The 17795-nt window shown below is 37.6% G+C and overlaps 1 protein-coding gene across 1 annotated transcript; it reads right to left on the bottom strand.

The window, feature by feature from the left end:
- Positions 1–986: 986 nt before the first annotated feature.
- Positions 987–4760, bottom strand: LOC134878041 (uncharacterized). The gene is made up of 6 exons (XM_063903795.1): positions 4319–4760; positions 3372–3524; positions 3015–3133; positions 2418–2595; positions 2214–2332; positions 987–1136 (listed from the first exon to the last, which is right to left on the bottom strand). The coding sequence occupies exons 1-6, from the start codon at positions 4728–4730 to the stop codon at positions 987–989; spliced, it is 1131 nt and encodes a 376-aa protein (XP_063759865.1). The 5' UTR covers positions 4731–4760.
- Positions 4761–17795: the final 13035 nt, after the last annotated feature.

Here is a 17795-nt window from a genome sequence, read left to right as displayed (position 1 = left end):
CCTAGGTGGGAGAAACTGGTGTGAATTTACTCCGTGGAACACCTCAGATTGCTGCTTTGGGAATTCTGGGTTACTAGGATCATTCAAAGGCTGTCCTACTGGCACTTCAGGAACTGGATTGGGGTCTTGAGGTAGGCCAGGAAGAGGGATTCCAGGGGGGTGGTGGTAGTAGTAGTGATAGTATAGTACCCCCTCAATAGGATTGAAGGGGTTGTTGCTCGTCGGGACTTGTGACGAGCGAGGAAGAACAGGGGTGTCCGACTTCTGATCTTCGGACAAATTTGGAGTCATTTCGGGATCGAGAGGAGGCAATCTTTTGGCCTCGCCTCCAGCAATATGTGGGAAGATATAGTGCGGGAATGGATAAGGATGTGGAAGTTGAGATGGAGAAGTTTCTGAAGGACTTCCTGGAGGACTAGAAGTAAAAGATGTTGCCTCAGATGAGCGAGGACGAACAGATGCGCCTGAATTTGGATCCTCTGACAAATTTGCAGTCGTTTCAGGATCTAAAGAAGGAAATCTTTGGGCGTTGTCCCAAGCCCTATGTGGGAAGTAATGGAATGTATAGGGACGTGGAGGATGTGGGGGTGTAGTGGTTGTTGGAAGAAGAGTGGAAGTAAGAGAGGCAGCCCCTGTCTCAGGGTGTTGCGAGTCCTGTGTGAATTCAGGATTTTGAGGAGGATTGGTTGAAGACAATTCCCCGGGCTCCTCGGGACGTGGATCTGGGTCTTGAGGTGGACCAGGTTGAGGGTGGTAGTAGTGATGGTATGGATTGAAGGGGTTGGGTTCATCATGGACTTGTGATGAGCGAGTCATTTCGGGATCGAGAGGAGGAAATCTTTTGGCCTCGCCTCGAGTATGGTAGTACGGGAATGGATAAGGATGGGGAGGACGTGGTGCAGATGTTGGAATGGCGGAAATTAGAGAGGCAGGCTGAAGGAACAGTTGTGAGTCCTGTGGCAATTCAGGGTTTTGAGGAGGATCAGTTAAAGGCCGTTCTCCGGGCTCCTCAGGCCCAGGAACGGGGTCTTGAGGTGGTCCAGAGAGAGGGATTTTAGGGTGGTGGTAGTAGTGATAGTATGGATTGAAGGTGTGGCTCGGGGGCTGCAGGGAAGGCGCTTCATCTTGAACGTTGTCTGAGGAAGGAGCAGCACGCAGCTTCATCGAGACGCCTACAACGTGACTTTCTTGCGGATCCGGAAACACGGGGCGTGAATCCTCTACATTTTCTGGAGGTGACCGAGGAGTGGGGATATTGAAATTAGTCCTGGTGGGGGTCGTCTGGAGGGGAATCAACAGAAGGCTCAGCAGTGGAAGATGATTCATCAGGAGGAGGATACTTGTGGTGGTATGTAGGGTGGGGGTAGTAAAGAGGGGCCAAGTAGAAAGGTGGATCCCAAGGAAAAGTCTCCAGGGATTCAGGAGCTTTCTCTGCTGGAATATGAGCAGACTGATGGGTGGGTGGGAGCTCTTCAGGGGGGGGACACCGGACAGGCCACTGTGAAGGTGTTCTCTTCTATCTGAAGAGAAAGAGTGTGTTTTCCATCCTGAAAGAGAGGACATTTTCTTTGTGAGATTGTAAACATTTTTCTTCAATTTGACTCCATTTTTCTATGTATTTTGTTCATGCTGCATATATTGTATTTATGCGTTAAATATAAAATCTTCTGAGGTTCTATAGTCATTTTACAGCAGGGAATTTGGAGCATTGCATGTTAAATAAAAAAGGAGCCAGGGAGGGGGGTAAAATGTTGTTTTAAAAAAAAAACTCAGCTGGATTTAAATGTCGTTTTGGTCAAACTGGATAATTTGATTAATTTATTTTTAATACTAAGGTTTACCAGATTAATCACAAGCATGTATGCATTAACATTAACAGTCGTTCTAAAAATGTATTATAGTATAGATGGAGTATATGTAGAATCGTCTCATGGTGATTAGGACCAATTAACAATCAGGTGTGTCAGCGGGAAGTCTTCAAACGTCCTGCTGCTGTTTCCTCTGCCCGGTGTTTTAGAAACTCTTATTTGAAATGCATTTAATAGAAAAAGGAGACTTTTTCAAACTCTACCTGTTCATCCATCCTCAAACTCTGCTCTTCACAATGAGAGGAGAAGCGTTTTACAGACTAAAGGCTTCAGAGAGCGGCTAAACCTCGACTCAGAGCTGGAAAAAAAGAGTTGATAAATCTCCCTGACTTTTCCTAAACTCACCTTTTCTGTGGTGCCACAGGTGATAAATGGAGCAGCAATTATAGTCTCCGCGTCTCTTCTCTCGACCGTGTATCCACACCGCTCCACTAACTCCAACAGGGGGGTCCATTCTCCTCTGACTGTAGGGAGCAGATTGTTTTTAAAAGACCATCTAGAGACAGAAAATCATTAGAGTAACAGAAAGGAAACGAAATGTCTCATTACCATTCACCCTCAGGTCCTTCGCAGCATGGAGCCCCTGCACTGTGACGGCCAACCCATGCATTGAGCAGCAGAGGGAGGCGAGTCCCAGGGCCCAAGCCTGGGTCTGGGTCTGAGGGGCCGGGCAGGACATCTCCACTGGAGTCCCCCCCCACAGCAGAGGCAACACAAACCTGTCCTCCTTAACACAAACACGGAGTACTTTTACTCCCGTGAGCAAAAAACATTTTACATCTATTAGAGAAGATGAGTCTATAATTAAGAGACCAGGTTTACTCAAGTAAAAAGTATTTTAGAAATGACTCCACGCTCCATGAAAGCCCCCAGGTTTCTTGTCAACATGACATGTCAACGAGTCAACTCAGTTCAAAGGTATGATTCATCCGATATTAAAAACAGACTGTTTTTTTAGGGGAAGCTTTTATTCACACTGTAAAGACAAGGAAAATTAAACTAAATGTGGATATTTTACAAGATTTTCCACAACTTAAACCCCTTAAAATGTGCAAAAATAACCCTGAGGTTGGTTGAAATCACCCGTGATAAACTGTATTCAAAGCTGTGCATCATCATCTAGGTTGAACTGTACGGATCTCTGACCTCCTGCTTGACGTGGCAGGCGTCGTAGCGAGCCATCAGGCTGAGGTCTCTCCAGGTGTTCTGCACAGAGTATCCGCACTGAGGAGGGGGCTGGGACAGAGGCACCGAGGACTCGTTCACTGAGACAAACGTGGCAGGAAACTCAACTTAATGTCAATTTATGTCAGCTTTTACAGACGATATGCGTCAGGGGGTGTTGGTCGCCATTATCAGACATTTTAAAGACGGAAAAGTCACATTTTATACTTTCAATTCCACTCTTAAGATAAGAAAATAGACCCTTGCTTCTACAATACTGGGTATCTGTACGTTTAATTTCCAATAAAATATCAAAAAGGTGAGTGAGATTCGCGTCACCCCGGCTCAGCTGCAGTTGTACGGCTCGTCTCCTCCTCACGGTGAGGGTCATGGCGTCGTCTCCACAATCCACCACCGGCTTCAGCTTCTGCCAGGTCTCCTTTGAAGCGCTGAGCCGCTGACCTCTGACCTCCACTCTGCCCTCAGTCTGCACTGGAGGACAGAAGCAAACCAGAGTGTGGATTATAAAGCCTCCAAGTTATAGAAACACAATGAAAACATTCGATTAAGATTAAAACAGTTCACACAATCCATGTAAATCAAGCAAGCACATCTTCTCAGTTTGATGAACAATAGGTGGCGGTCAGAGAGAGAAAACCTTGGTCAACATAGTAGATGTCAGCAATTGGAATAAAGCCACTGAATGGAATACAATGTCAGCCTAATGTACAAAAAAATATGCTATTCTCAAAAAATGTATGAAGTAATATCACTTTTTTAATTATCCTTGTTGGGAAAAGCTAATTAGACATATTCAAAATGAGGTGTTTCTTTGCAGCTATAATGAACATCCTAACTACTAATGTGACTAACAAGCAGTTCAGTTCAAAAATAGACAAGGTGTGGCTTCGAAGTTACACATTTCCAAAAATAAAAACACTATTTGGAAGAATTTATCAAGAATGTGTTGATAAATGTTTACTAATCTGTGAACATTTACAATAAAAAGGGATTCTAATATAAGAGATTTCCAGGCATGTTTTACAATTTGGGAAACAAGGTCAGAATATTTATAAAGCACATTTCAGCACAAGGTTCATCAAGGTGCTTTACAAAAATATAAAAAGCATTACAAAAATAACAGAAACACATTATAATGAATCCTCTACTCTAAATATATATATATTTATAAAACCAAGATAACACAACAACAACAAAAAGCCAAAAGAAGAGCGTGAAAAAAGAGGCTCGACAGCAAATATGAAAATGTACTATCAGTATCTTACCTGAAGCAGAATCTGCCTGGTAACCCACTGGGTTTGTTTCAAGTTGTCCAGGAATGTAAAACTTTCCCGGGGTGAAATGCTCGATTCTCCCTTTGTTACACTCTTTATTGGGAGGGTCGCTTCGCTTCGGTTTGTTGCGTTCACTGAGTCGAATCAAAGCAGGCGCCATGTTTGTTTGCAGTTTGTATTCACTCCCGTGTCGGTTTACAAAGTTCAGCAGAAGGAGATTTCTCGTCTTTCTTTCCAGCTCTGAGTTGAGGTTTAGCCTCTCTCTGAGGCCTTTAATCGGTAAGACGCTTTTCCTGTCACTGTGAAGAGCAGAGCTTGAGGATGAATGAACGGCTAGAGTTATTGTTGTGATGGTGTAAATGAGAAGGACGCTCAATACGTGTCCTTTTTGTTTTAAATGCATTTCAAATAAGAGTTTCTCTCTGCAGCACAAAAACACTGGGACAGAGGAAACAGCAGCAGGACGTTTGTAGACTTCCGGCCGACACACCTGCTCGTTAATTGGTCTTAATTACACAGGTGTTTGGCCCACGTTGGATTATTAGCCCATTTCTGCCAGTAAAGAATAATACAAAAACAAAAAACGCTTATTACCTCATAGTTATGAGAAACTGTCTCATAAATTAAATAGTTGGTATATCAAAATAATGACTTTTAGTACCGTAAAGTAAGAACTTAGTATCTTAAAATAAAAATAAACGTCCCCCTTACGTCAAAATAATAACTTATATGCCATATAAATGAAGACATTTCTCAAAAATAAATGATAAAATATCATTATTTAGATAGTTATTTAACGATACTTCTTTATCTAACTCATAATTAATGGGACATTTGTCATCATTTTGCATAATAAATCTTTTAAAGTTATAATTTTAAGATTCTGAGTCACTTTTTCCAAGATACTGAGAAAATAACTTGTTTTTTCCAGACACCAAGCCATTATTATCACTTAAATAGCTTTTAAAAATTACAAAAAGTTCCACAACAATAAGCATTTTTAATTCATATTTATTTTGTGACAAAAGTAAAATATTGCACACATTTTTGCACCAGCATCAGCAACAGCACTCTGATACTGTAATATATAAGATAAGATAAGATAAGATAAGATGTACCTTTATTAATCCCGTGGGGGAAATTCAGTGGTTTAAGAACAGAATAAGAGTGAAAACAGGACAGTGTGGTTCACACAGGATAATTAAACTAAAACAAAATGATTAAAATGATGTACAGGTAAAGTATCGGTTTAGACAAAAAACGGAATTAAGGACTTCAGTGAACATATATTCATTTTGTATCCGGATTGTTAAATATATTCACATTGATTGATATGGGTAAAAGCTATCGTGCAAAAGTGCAGGCTTGATGTGCAGTATACTGTGCACTTCTTGTCATTATGGCCGGTTTTCTGCAGGATAAGTAATTGTATTTTATTGAGATAGTACATTTCCATTCAGTATGACATGTTATAAACACTCTGTCCACTAGAGGTCGGTACTGCACTGCTTTACAAAATTAACTGCAGAGTGGAGTAGTTTTACACACACACACACACACACACACACACACACACACACACACACACACACACACACACACACACACACACACACACACACACACACACACACACACACACACACACACACACACACACACACACACACACACACACACACACACAACTCGATACATATTTCAGGTTTTCCATCTGTTTCATACTACTGACCAAATCGAATGGTTGAATTATTCTTCAAAATAAATATTTTGTCTGCATTTACTCAAACATGTTGTCCTCAGATGACACCGACCATGACGTTTGGGTTTGTTGACCTTTGCCCTCTTTTTAAAATAATATCCTCTGCTTTGTCAAACTCAACCTAACATTGAATTGACTGAATAAGTCACACAGTGAGTCATTTCTGTGTATCATTTACATTTATTTGCATTTCAATGTTTGTTTTTTATTTACTTTAAGGAAATTAAATCTGTATTGCCAGCCAGTGTTCTTCCAAAACGCCATTTGGCCTGAAAACAAAAACTGATAAAAGTTTAATTAACTGTGGATTCTCCATTTTCTTTATGAGAAAAGGACAGATATTGTCTGCTGTGTACGTCAACCAAAACCGCCAAGAAACAACAGCTCTGTGAGAGGCTGCCAACTCCACCCTCTGAAGATCAGTGACGGAGCCAAACTGAGATCAGTCATCACATTGTGGTCATGATGTTATCAACCGAGGACAGGCTGGTGATGTTCTCACACTTAAACACTTATAAAGGGCTGTCTTTCACCTCTTCTTCAACATTAGGTTAGAAGTGGTGACAAATAGTGCGGTGCAGGCATGACGTGCTTTTGTGGACAGACTCGTAAGTTAGCATCACAAAAAGCTAATGGGAAGTTAGCATCACAAGATCTCATTCCACAAAAAGCAATAGGAGTTTTCATTTGGATTTTCGAATATTCCAGAAAATAAACTCTGTGGCTGACACGTTTATGATACTTACATGCTTTGTTCAGCAGGATAATTTCCGCATATTAACACAACTTATTTATAAAAGTTGGAAGTACGGTCACAATGACTTCGCGCCATTTCTGCTAAGCTAAAGGTTGCTAATGTTTTGTGTGATGACATTAGTCTTCTCTTTTAGCAACTTGTTAGCATCCCCTGTTTTTAATACATGTACAACCGTCCGACATTCACCATTCACTGATGTAATAAATGTCGTGGAACAAAATGTAAAACGTTAGCCTATTAACAAACCTCCGGGTCGGTGACTTCACTTCACCACCGCTAAGCTAAAGGCAGCTAATGTTAGCCTGTTGATGTTTAGTATTCTCATTTAGACACTTGTTGTGACACAATGAAGCTTCAGATATTCAACAGTTGAGTATTAACTGACATATGTTATGTAAACAACTCCTAAAATTGTGTAAACCAAATACGTTATTACAAGCATACACAAAAATGACATTCAAAAAACTGTCATTGACTTTGAGACACATGCTACCTAAAGGGCTAAGATGCTAACACATGACTTCACGTCACCACCGCTAAGCTAAAGGCGGCTAATAGTCTCGTCAGGACGTTTAGTCGTCTCATTTAGACACTTGTTAGCAGCTGCTGTTTCTAGGACACAGAAGTTTGACATGCTCAACACTGACACCAACAACAACACTCTCACAAAAACACGAGAGTGGTAAAACGCTAACTCATATCTATCAGCCACATAGTTTAAACCTTAACAAAAAAAACCTTCATAAAAGTTGCTTTAAAGTGTGTGTTGATGTGTGTGTGTCAATCAGGACGCCGCGTGTGTGTGTGTGTGTGTGTGTGTGTGGGGGGGGTGATCAGTTGATGGGCGCGGCAGTGAGATGACTCATATTTGGAGTTGCCTAGCTACAGCCCGGAATTGTTTTCTTTTCGACTGGCAGCGAGAGTACAGTTTGAGCGTGCGTCTGGATTTCATTGAGAGACAGAGAGAGAGAGAGAGAGAGAGAGAGAGAGAGAGAGAGAGAGAGAGACTATTTGCGGGGGCGACATGAACCCACGCAGGGGTGGCACTTATAGCATGAAACAGGAGGAGGTAGAAATGTTCCCAGAAAAGAAGAAGAAGAAGAAAAAGTCACGTGCAGTTAAATGTAGTACTATCAGAGAGAGAGGAAAGGAAAAGGTCTAAAGAAAGAGCACTTGGTGAGGAAGTGAATCGAGTAACTATGGAAACAAGCCGGCTAGGAGGATTTTTATTTTATTGAACGTAAACGGTTGGTTTCAAACAATGATCGCCCCACTTGAGGCTGATCTGCAGCCTTCAAATTGTACAGAGGTTCATAATGAAGACTCCTGGAGCTGCTGCCAGTTGATTCCCATTCAAAACCACAAGGCAGACAGCCAACGGGGACACGTTTACGGAGACATGCCTTTGTATCTGCGTGTTTAGCATATTCTTGACCCCTTACTCAAACTTTACCCTACATTTTAAAAAAACCGTATTATTTATTGACATGTTTTTCCATACATGTACGTTGCTCAAAACACCAAACTAATGTCTTAAAAGGCAATATAAGTCAAACAAAACAAAGACACATGCCATATTGAATGCCTTAAATGTCCGTGTTTGTTTTTAGTGCCTCTACTGTGACGTGTTTACAGGCTTTAATGTTCAAAAGTGTAAAATATGAATAAATATGAGCAATTTAGAATAAATATTGCGGTAAATCTGCATTAAAATCAGCTTGTTCTTAAGTTTGTAGCAGGGAAAGTGTGTCTTTCCACGATATAAGGACTTCAGAACAATGGATACTAGTTATCGGGTTGATAAGATGTCGGGAAAATTGCCTTTCCCTTCCAACAGGACATGTTTTGGACCAGTAGGAGTAAGGAACAACAGGGTTTTGTACACAGCCTTTTTATTATCTTAGTGATGAATTGAGGCTTTCAAAGATTGAGTTATAGTTGGACAAAGGCCAAAATATAATAATGGACACACACTGGGGAGGTGACTATTAGTGGGGGAAAAAAACTGTGAGAAGAGGAAGCTCCGAGTGTGTGTTTGAGGGTGTGCTGTTCCTCTAGTGCGTGGGGTGATGTGTCACTCCCTCGGAGGATGATGAGTATGCAGTACATATTTAAAATGTGTGTGTGTGTGTGTTAATTTTATTCCAGAAACCGGGGGCCATGTGTCACTGATCTTGTAGATAAGATGAGAATGTGTAAATGTTTCTAGGAATGTGTGTGTGTGTGTGTGTGTGTGACAGGCCTGTGCTGAAGTTTATCATGAAAACCAGCTCAGTGACACTTTACCAAATAGTCAACAGCCTGGGGAGAGGTGAGAGTTACGACACAAAACACTGGTGTTTGGTCCGCCTCTTTCAAACCAACACACACAGTCTTTGAAATTGAGCGGTGCAGGGATGACATATTTTTTAGGTCGACCCGGAAGTTAGCAACACAAGCGCTCCTTTGACAAAAAGCCATTTACTTCATTGGATTTTGGAATATTGCAGAAAATAAGATCTGTGGCAAAGACGTTTTTATAATTCGTTCATGTTTTGTTCAGCAGGACAATCCCCACATATAGAGTGGTGCAGGAATGAGTCCTAAAACCCAGGTATGAGTTAGCATATCTCGTCTTCTCTCTTGAAGTCAATGGTTGTTTGTTTTTTTACAAGTCTGTGTTTAGACGCATGAAATAATGTCTGTGGTTAACAAGAGCTGGAGAGATTTGAACATTTTTGCTCTACGACATAAAATATGTAAGTCAATACCTCACTGGTGAATGTCTGAAGCTTCTACCTGTCTTAGAAACAGCGTCTGCGAACAAGAGTCTCAATGAGACGACTAAACAACACCAAGCTGAACGTTAGCCGCCTTTAGCTTAGCGGTTGTGACGTGAAGTCATGTGACCGTGATGAAGTTCCTTTATAGCCTAGCGTTAGCTTATTATTACCTCTGGAGATTGTATTTAACGTTTAACTACTATAGAAAATTGGTGTGAATATGTGGAGATTATCCAACTCACCAAAACTTGTGTTTGCCCCAGATCTTTTTTTATGCAGTATTTAAGAAATTCAATGAGGGAGACATCGAATGCTAACTTCCGGGTGGTCCTACATAAATATCTCAACCCTGCACCACTCTATTTACGCCGTGTTTGTTATTGTTGAAGCATAAAAGCACTGGCTAGAAATAAAAAGCTAAGGTTAGGCTTTAAACAAACTACATCACGGTCACATGGCTTCACGTCACCACAGCTAAGCTAAAGGCAGCTAATTTAGCCACTTGTTAGCAACCACTATTTCTAAGACACAAGAAGCTTCAGACAGTCTCCATTTACTGACGTATTTTATGATGTAGAACAAAACGTGAACATGTCTTCAACTTGTTTTAACCACAGACCTGTTTTTAACCCATAACTCATTCAGAAAAACATTCACTTTGAGACATGGGAACCAGAAGAGCTAACATGCTAACTAATCTCCAGGTTTTAGGACTCATTCCTGCACCTCTGTATTACCCCTGTGAAAACTCCCTCTCTGTTTCTTTTTGTAATAGCAGTTTTGAAATCTCAAAGCAGGGGTTGTGTAAGACAGCGGAGGAATGAGTGAGACAGGCGACCACAGACAGGACTTTACTATTGTGTAAAGCAGCAGTGACTTTGGTCAGGATCGCTGGCATGTAGGCACTGCTCTATGGCTTTGTTTCACAGACATGTTGAAATACTCCCTCTCCGAGACTCCTCACAAACACCCAATCAAAGGATTTTCCTATTACTCAACGAAAAATAGCCATCTTTCAAGTCACTCTTTGAAAGGCATTGAACTTGTACTCCAATTTCCTGAGTAATCCGTCTGTGTTTGTTAAATCTTACGTGTTTCAAACCCACGTTGAGACTGATGGATTGGATGTTTTGGGACCATTTTAGTCGATTATTCTTACGTACTGGGTGTTTTTTAGCTGGTAAATGTTTCTCTATAGTTTATGAACTCTCTAATTCTACATGTGTTAGTAAGATATATTTGTAATACTTTCTTCTGAGGGTCCGGGCACCTATTCCTATTGCAAATTCCCCCTATTTTATATCTTTGTTGGGTTGTCCCATTTCACATATCTCCATTCTGCCTTTGACTGTATGTTTCACTTTGTGTCTAACATTTATTCCGTGTTTAAACTTATTGGCTAAATGAATTAAATTAAAAACAAAACATCACATTTGAGTGCATAGTCCTGCAGTAAGAATTGTACTTAAGCTTAAATTAGTATAGCCTTAAAATACAGCTAATTAACCCTTAAAATATATTAATGTAAAAAAAATAAAATTGTGAAAACGCAAAATTATTGAATTAATTAAAACTGCAGGATACATTTTGTAAAGTCAACAGTACAATAATTCCATATAAAGAAAATACTCAAGTAAAGTACAAGTACCTTTAAACTGTACTACGGTAAATGTACTTGTTGAATCCCTCCAGTACCCGTAGTAAACCACACGGTGAGAGAACCACCCTGTGCAGAAAACCAAAAGAGAACTTATTCAAAGTGATCAGCAGTAATACTTGTACACACACACACACACACACACACACACACACACACACACACACACACACACACACACACACACACACACACACACACACACACACACACACACACACACACACACACACACACACACACACACACACACAGAGCTATCCTTCCGGACTCCGGTTCTTCCAGTACTGATCAGCAGAGGCAGCAACAAAGGGCTTATTGTTGAGAAGCCTCCTGATTGGCCCTCTTCAGAAAACACACACTCTTGTGATTTGTCAACCTGTGTTTGAACATAAAAAGACGTGTTGTGGCTAAGTTCCTGCCACTCCCCCGAGTATATCAAGTCGATATTTGAGGAGGCAACACTTGCTCATTTACAGTAGGAAATCAGAACTCCTTTATGTGTTCCCAAAGCGTGGTAATTTAAGGCCCTGAGTCAGAAATACAAAGAGGAGACTTATATCTCAAATACCCCTCAAAGTGCTTTACATACTACAAGTCATTCACACCTCTAGGGAAGCACACACACACACGCACACACACACACACACACACACCGTTGGCCATCGGGAGCAACTCAGGGTTCAGTATCTTGCCTGAGGATACATCGACATGTTGACTGCTCGGTCTGGGATCGAACCGACAACCTTCTGGTTCAAGGACAAGCGCACTCCCTCACAGCAACGCTTATCAACTAAGTCAGACAAAAAAAGGGAATGTTTTATGTTCCTAGATGTTTATAACAACCCCGTTCGTTCCAATATTTATTTAGTTAACTTGCGCCCATAATAATCCTCATGAGGTATTTAAAGTGGTTTTATTGAGACTGCAGGGATATTTCCAAGGTACAACAGATGCTATAATAGTTATATTATTGGTCCTTTTCTTAGAATTTAATTTCCCTTCATGTGTCTACACCAAAGCAAATTCCTGCAAGGCAATAAACCTGTTTCTGATTGTGATTTTCTTTTTGTAAAAGGCAGATTTTAGAGATTAAATGACTCACTTCTTTCAAAATAGGCCAAACAACTTGCTCTAAAAAATGACAGATGACTGATGGCATTTCCTCTCCCAAAAACACACCAACACCTAAGAAAAAAAGCCCATTTCTTGCTTAACTCAACTTTCTTTAGTCCACTATATTGGTTAAACTGGATGATTCCTGAGTAATGCTGAGGGTTGCAGCAGGAGGGAGTGCCGTCCCAAACTGTTCTGTATAAGCCCGGCTTTACTTCACCTGCAGGGTGGGGTCGACTCGCCCCGCAGAATCAGGTCCGACTGCATTGTCACCTCAGTCTCTCAGTCAGTCTCTCTCTGGCTTTTGTACACTCTGTATCGTCCTCAGGTTAGGGCTCAGCTGTAGAGAGGACGGCTTGGTGAGGCCAATCTGAGATATATCCATCAAGCCGTGTAGTCTGGAGAAAAATGGTGGCAAAACAAGTATGGCTTCACCTTTTGTTTTCAATATTAAAGTCATTAAAATTTACAACAAAAAGCGTAGATATTCTTTGGTTTGAAACTGAACAAATTGCAAAATGTACCAGATTTCATATATTATTTCCTGTAAAGGTAAAGACTTCACTTTGTTGGATAAATCTTGGTGATTCTGGAGCTTTTCTCTAAATAATTCCCTTCTTTCTTAGCTCTCTAATATTTTTTCTACTCTGAAATGTCCCCAATAAGCTGGCATATGTTGTTGAAGATATATCATTTATGAAACTATAATTAAAAATCAAATTCTACTAATTGAAAGGTCCTGAAATGATCACATGGAGCAGCCTCACATGCACTTGTAGTCATTGGATTACAACCAAAAAAAGCTGGATATTCTCTGAGGTTAAAGAGGAAAAATCAGGAAATAAAACTCACAAATGAACGAGGAAGAGTAACACATATCTGAAATTATTGTCACAAATTTACATGAAAAAATCTGGGATATTCAGATTATTTTTTCTGAAAACAACCCTTCTCCTGTACTCTTTAATATCCTTTTAAACATTAAAAAAAAATATAGATATATATATAAAAAAGACAGAATAATACTAAATAATTCCAAGGTGAACAACAAATAAATAACACACCCAGAAAGTAAATAAATAAAAAGACAAAAGGAAGGAATTATGATTAAAACATATATATAATTACATTTAAATAGTACTCATGGTAAAGGTGCGGAAGGGATCTCATGCTTTCAGAGGTGTCTCTTATCTTAGGCGGGGTAGTGTAGATTCTGATGAAACACCTCCATCCCAAACCTGAATTACAGAACTTCAAAGCTCTGATCTCTGAAATCTCCCGGAGGGTTCGGGCTGCGACGCTCTGTTTATTCAGTGAGCTCGAGGTGTGCAGTCAGAAACTCTGCTCAACTGATAAGATCAGGGTTTGTATGCAAAATTGAAAAGGATGACACATTTTATATTTGGTCACAGTAGAGGAACAAAATACTAATAAGAAGCTGAAAATGAGCATAAAAGGGCCCCTTTAAGTATTCATGAACTAGTAATACTCATACAGTATTTATATTGATTGTAAAATACACCTTTTCTCTACCTTCTTATATTAATATTCTGATTCTATTTTGTGTCTCCTGATTGAACATTATGGCTTCCTTTAAACTTTGTCTTTGAATCGTTTAACCTCTATTATAATTATCATTAAGTTGATATTGTTTTATTTGATTTGTTTTATAGGTTTTTTTATATTTTGCTTTATTTTTCCGAGAGGAATCATTATCTATTTTATTGCGTTTAAAACTTTTACCCCCTCGTGTCTCATGTTGCTGCATGTTTCCAAAAAGGTCTTAACTTCTGATCTGAGGGGAAGTTCATGTAGTTGGTTTGAATTTGTAATTTGTGTCAATAAAATATTATATTATATATATTTGTCCAAGCACTTTGAGCTGCACCTGCTGTATGAAAAGTGCTATATAAATAAATATGTATTATTATTATTATCATTATTATAATTATTATAATTATTATTATTATTATTATTAATTATTATTATTATTATTATTATTATTATTATCATTATTATTGTTTTTATTATTATTATCATTATTATTATTATTATTATTATTATCATCATTATTATTATTATTGTTATTATTATTATTATTGTTATTATTATTATTGTTTTTATTATTATTATTGTTTTTATTATTATTATCATTATTATTATTGTTGTTATTATTATTATTATTATCATTATTATTGTTTTTATTATTATTATTATTATAATTATTATCATTATTATTGTTATTATTATTATTATTATCATTATTATTGTTATTATTATTATTATTGTTGTTATTGTTGTTATTATTATTATCATTATTATTGTTTTTATTATTATTATTATCATTATTATTATTATTGTTATTATTATCATTATTATTATTATTGTTATTATTATTATTATTGTTGTTATTATTATCATTATTATTATTGTTATTATTATTATTATTGTTATTATTATTATCATTGTTATTATTATTGTTATTATTATTATTATTGTTATTATTATTATCATTGTTATTATTATTGTTATTATTATTATTATTGTTATTATTATTATTATCATTATTATTATTGTTTTTATTATTATTATTATCATTATTATTATTATTATTATCATTATTATTGTTATTATTATTATTATCATTATTATTATTATTATAATTATTATTATTGTTATTATTATTATTGTTATTATGATTGCTTTTGTTTTTATTTATATATTTTATAATCATTTATGTTAATATTATTTTGTACCCTTGTATTTTTTAACGTGAAGTATTCAGAGTCTCAGTCAGTTCTCTAAAATATACAATTCTAAATAAATGAATGGATTATTTTGATGGTAGTGCAACACAAAGTCAATGACCTCTACTTCTCTTTTTCAGTTCCCTGGTGACCGAGTGTTGGAAGGGTTACAGTTATTATTATAATGCAGCCTGCATACATGCTTTTTATTGAACACATGGGGCAGGGATGTTAGTGTGTTGTGGTAATTATCTGGCAACATTTATCGTCAGAAAAGACGGATTTTTAAACCATACACATAAAAAACATACATTTCTGCACTCAGATGTCAGATATGGTTTCTAAAAACTGAAGTTAGAGTGTGAATCGATCCCTGATTACCTCTCGTTGAGCTTCATCAATACACAATAGGAGCACAGGCGGTGTATTATTTACCGTGGCTCCGATAGTTTGATAGGGTTGTCATGGAAATGGATGATGCGTTACCATGGCAGAGGTCTCAGGTCTCTCTCAGTTTGTCGTGTCATGCTGGTTATGTTTAGCATTCCTGCTGCAAGTGTATTTTCCATGACGACCGCGCCAGCTTTCACAAAAGCAGAAGAGCCTTGGTTTCAGTTACTTAGAAAGAAGTGTGTGTGTGTGTGTGTGTGTGTGTGTGTGTGTGTGTGTGTGTGTGTGTGTGTGTGTGTGTGTGTGTGTGTGTGTGTGTGTGTACTTTCACTTGTTGAATCAACCTTTTATATATCTTTTTCTTTTATTTTGTTAATCTCAGAAATTCTGGATTTTTTCCCATTCCATCTTTTCAACCCTCCCTCCCCTCGTCTGACATTTCCCTTTATCTTTAATATTTTCATCTATTATGATTTTTTAATACTTATTTTTAAACATTTCAGTTTCCACAAAGGAGAAGAACTTTGGTTTCAATTACTAGGAAAATAAATGTGTGTGTGTGTGTGTGTGTGTGTGTGGCAGACCTTTGCACTGTTGTTTCTAAGATATATTTTCAATTAAGTTTACGCCGCAAGTTTATGAAAAATATTTCTCTTCGTCAGCTGTTATTTTTAATAATATTTTAGTTATTTTAAAAACATATATTTTGACATGAATTGTAATTTTGTTTATTATTAATATTATTATATATTTTTTTTTATCCACATTAAAATGCATTGTATTCATCTCAGCTTTCACAAAAGGAGAGCCGTGATTTCATTGACTAAAGAAAGAAGTGTCAAGGCATCTCGGTGTGTGTGTGTGTGTGTGTGTGTGTGTATGTGTGTTTAACCTCTGACCTCAGCAGAATGCAGCCACTGTAAACTGGATCAGGCTCTGCTGCATTTCAAGGTCAGAGTCTGGCAGGTGGATGAGTCCTGCAGCCTGTCATGGCCCTGCCGCTCTACCTGAGTAGGGCGGGCGGGCAGGCGGGCGGGCGGGCGGGCGGGGCGGGCGGGCGGGCGGGCGGGCGGGCGGGCGGGCGGGCGGGCCAGGTGCTGCAGGAAGACTTTGACTCACCGCTTTTATTTAATGCAAACCAGAGGAAAACAAGTGAGCTCAGCGTCCACACCCAGAGTATTTCTGTCTCTCTACTCGTGTTTATACAGTATGACTGTTGCACGAGTTCTAATAGTGCACTTCTTATCTTTGTATCTTTATTTTCACTTGCTTGAGTGGGCTTTGCAACAGCATGCAGAGTGATGTAGTAGGAAAGCCAAGACATTCATAGATAAAGTCCTGATTTAAGGAGAATTGTAACACAAATCACAACTTTTTTATTGAGTTTTTTTTCTCAGTAATATGGGACATTTTCTGGAGGGATTTCTGTATTATGTTCCTTCAAACGTAGGACCTATCATATTTTAACTTCAGGCTTCTTACAAATCAGGAGGAGGGAAATATTTCTGTAAAAATCTCCAGAATTTCTCAAATGAATAAACTTTTTTTGTTCTCACAAATGTATTTATACTAAGATTCAAGTTGAACATTTAGGAAGTTAAAAATGTGGACATTATCTGAGTTTAAAACCAGATATTTCAGAGTGAAACAACCCAGAAAACACTTTTTATCAATTCATTTTTACGTGCAAATATGTGACTTTAATCTTGTGACTTTCATTAATTGAAATGAATTACATTTAATTATTTCTACTGCCACTTTACCGGATCCTATTTCTGAATTTTAGAATTTTAAATGTTGAAATTGCAAGTTTTCAACCTTACTTGAAATTTGTTCGGAAAATGTAACTTTTCTAGTAATTCTGGAATAATTCTGAATACTGGACTCCCAGTTATTTATGGACTCTACTTCAAGGACGTCCCCGCCCGAACATTTATGACAGTTTTCACATCAAACCAAGCTTAAAAAAGAATGTATAACTTTTATAATTTTAACAAAACAATGAACTAACAAAAGAAATAGAAAAACAAATAAATAAAAACAAATAAACACAAAAAATAAAATAATAATAAATAAAATAATAAATAAAATAATAAATAAAATAATAAATAAAATAATAAATAAAATAATAATAAATGAAATAATAAATAAAATAATTATAATAATAATAAATAAAATAATAAATAAAATAATAATAAATAAAATAATTATAATAATAATAAATAAAATAATAAATAAAATAATTATAAATAAAATAATTATAATAATAAATAAACA

The sequence above is a fragment of the Eleginops maclovinus genome, chromosome 16 (genome assembly GCF_036324505.1).
Source record: "Eleginops maclovinus isolate JMC-PN-2008 ecotype Puerto Natales chromosome 16, JC_Emac_rtc_rv5, whole genome shotgun sequence".
Lineage (NCBI taxonomy): Eukaryota > Metazoa > Chordata > Actinopteri > Perciformes > Eleginopidae > Eleginops > Eleginops maclovinus.
Note: the sequence above shows the minus strand (reverse complement) of the source record. Positions and strands in the feature narration are given on the sequence as shown.

Excerpts from the sequence above, each read along its gene's own strand:
- LOC134878041 (XM_063903795.1), bottom strand. The coding sequence starts at position 4,730 with ATGCATTTAAAACAAAAAGGACACGTATTGAGCGTCCTTCTCATTTAC. Across the intron at positions 3,134-3,371 it reads ACAACTGCAGCTGAGCCGGG|TGAACGAGTCCTCGGTGCCT; the intron begins GTGACGCGAATC and ends CGTTTGTCTCAG. Across the intron at positions 2,596-3,014 it reads CCTGCCACGTCAAGCAGGAG|GAGGACAGGTTTGTGTTGCC; the intron begins GTCAGAGATCCG and ends GTTTGTGTTAAG.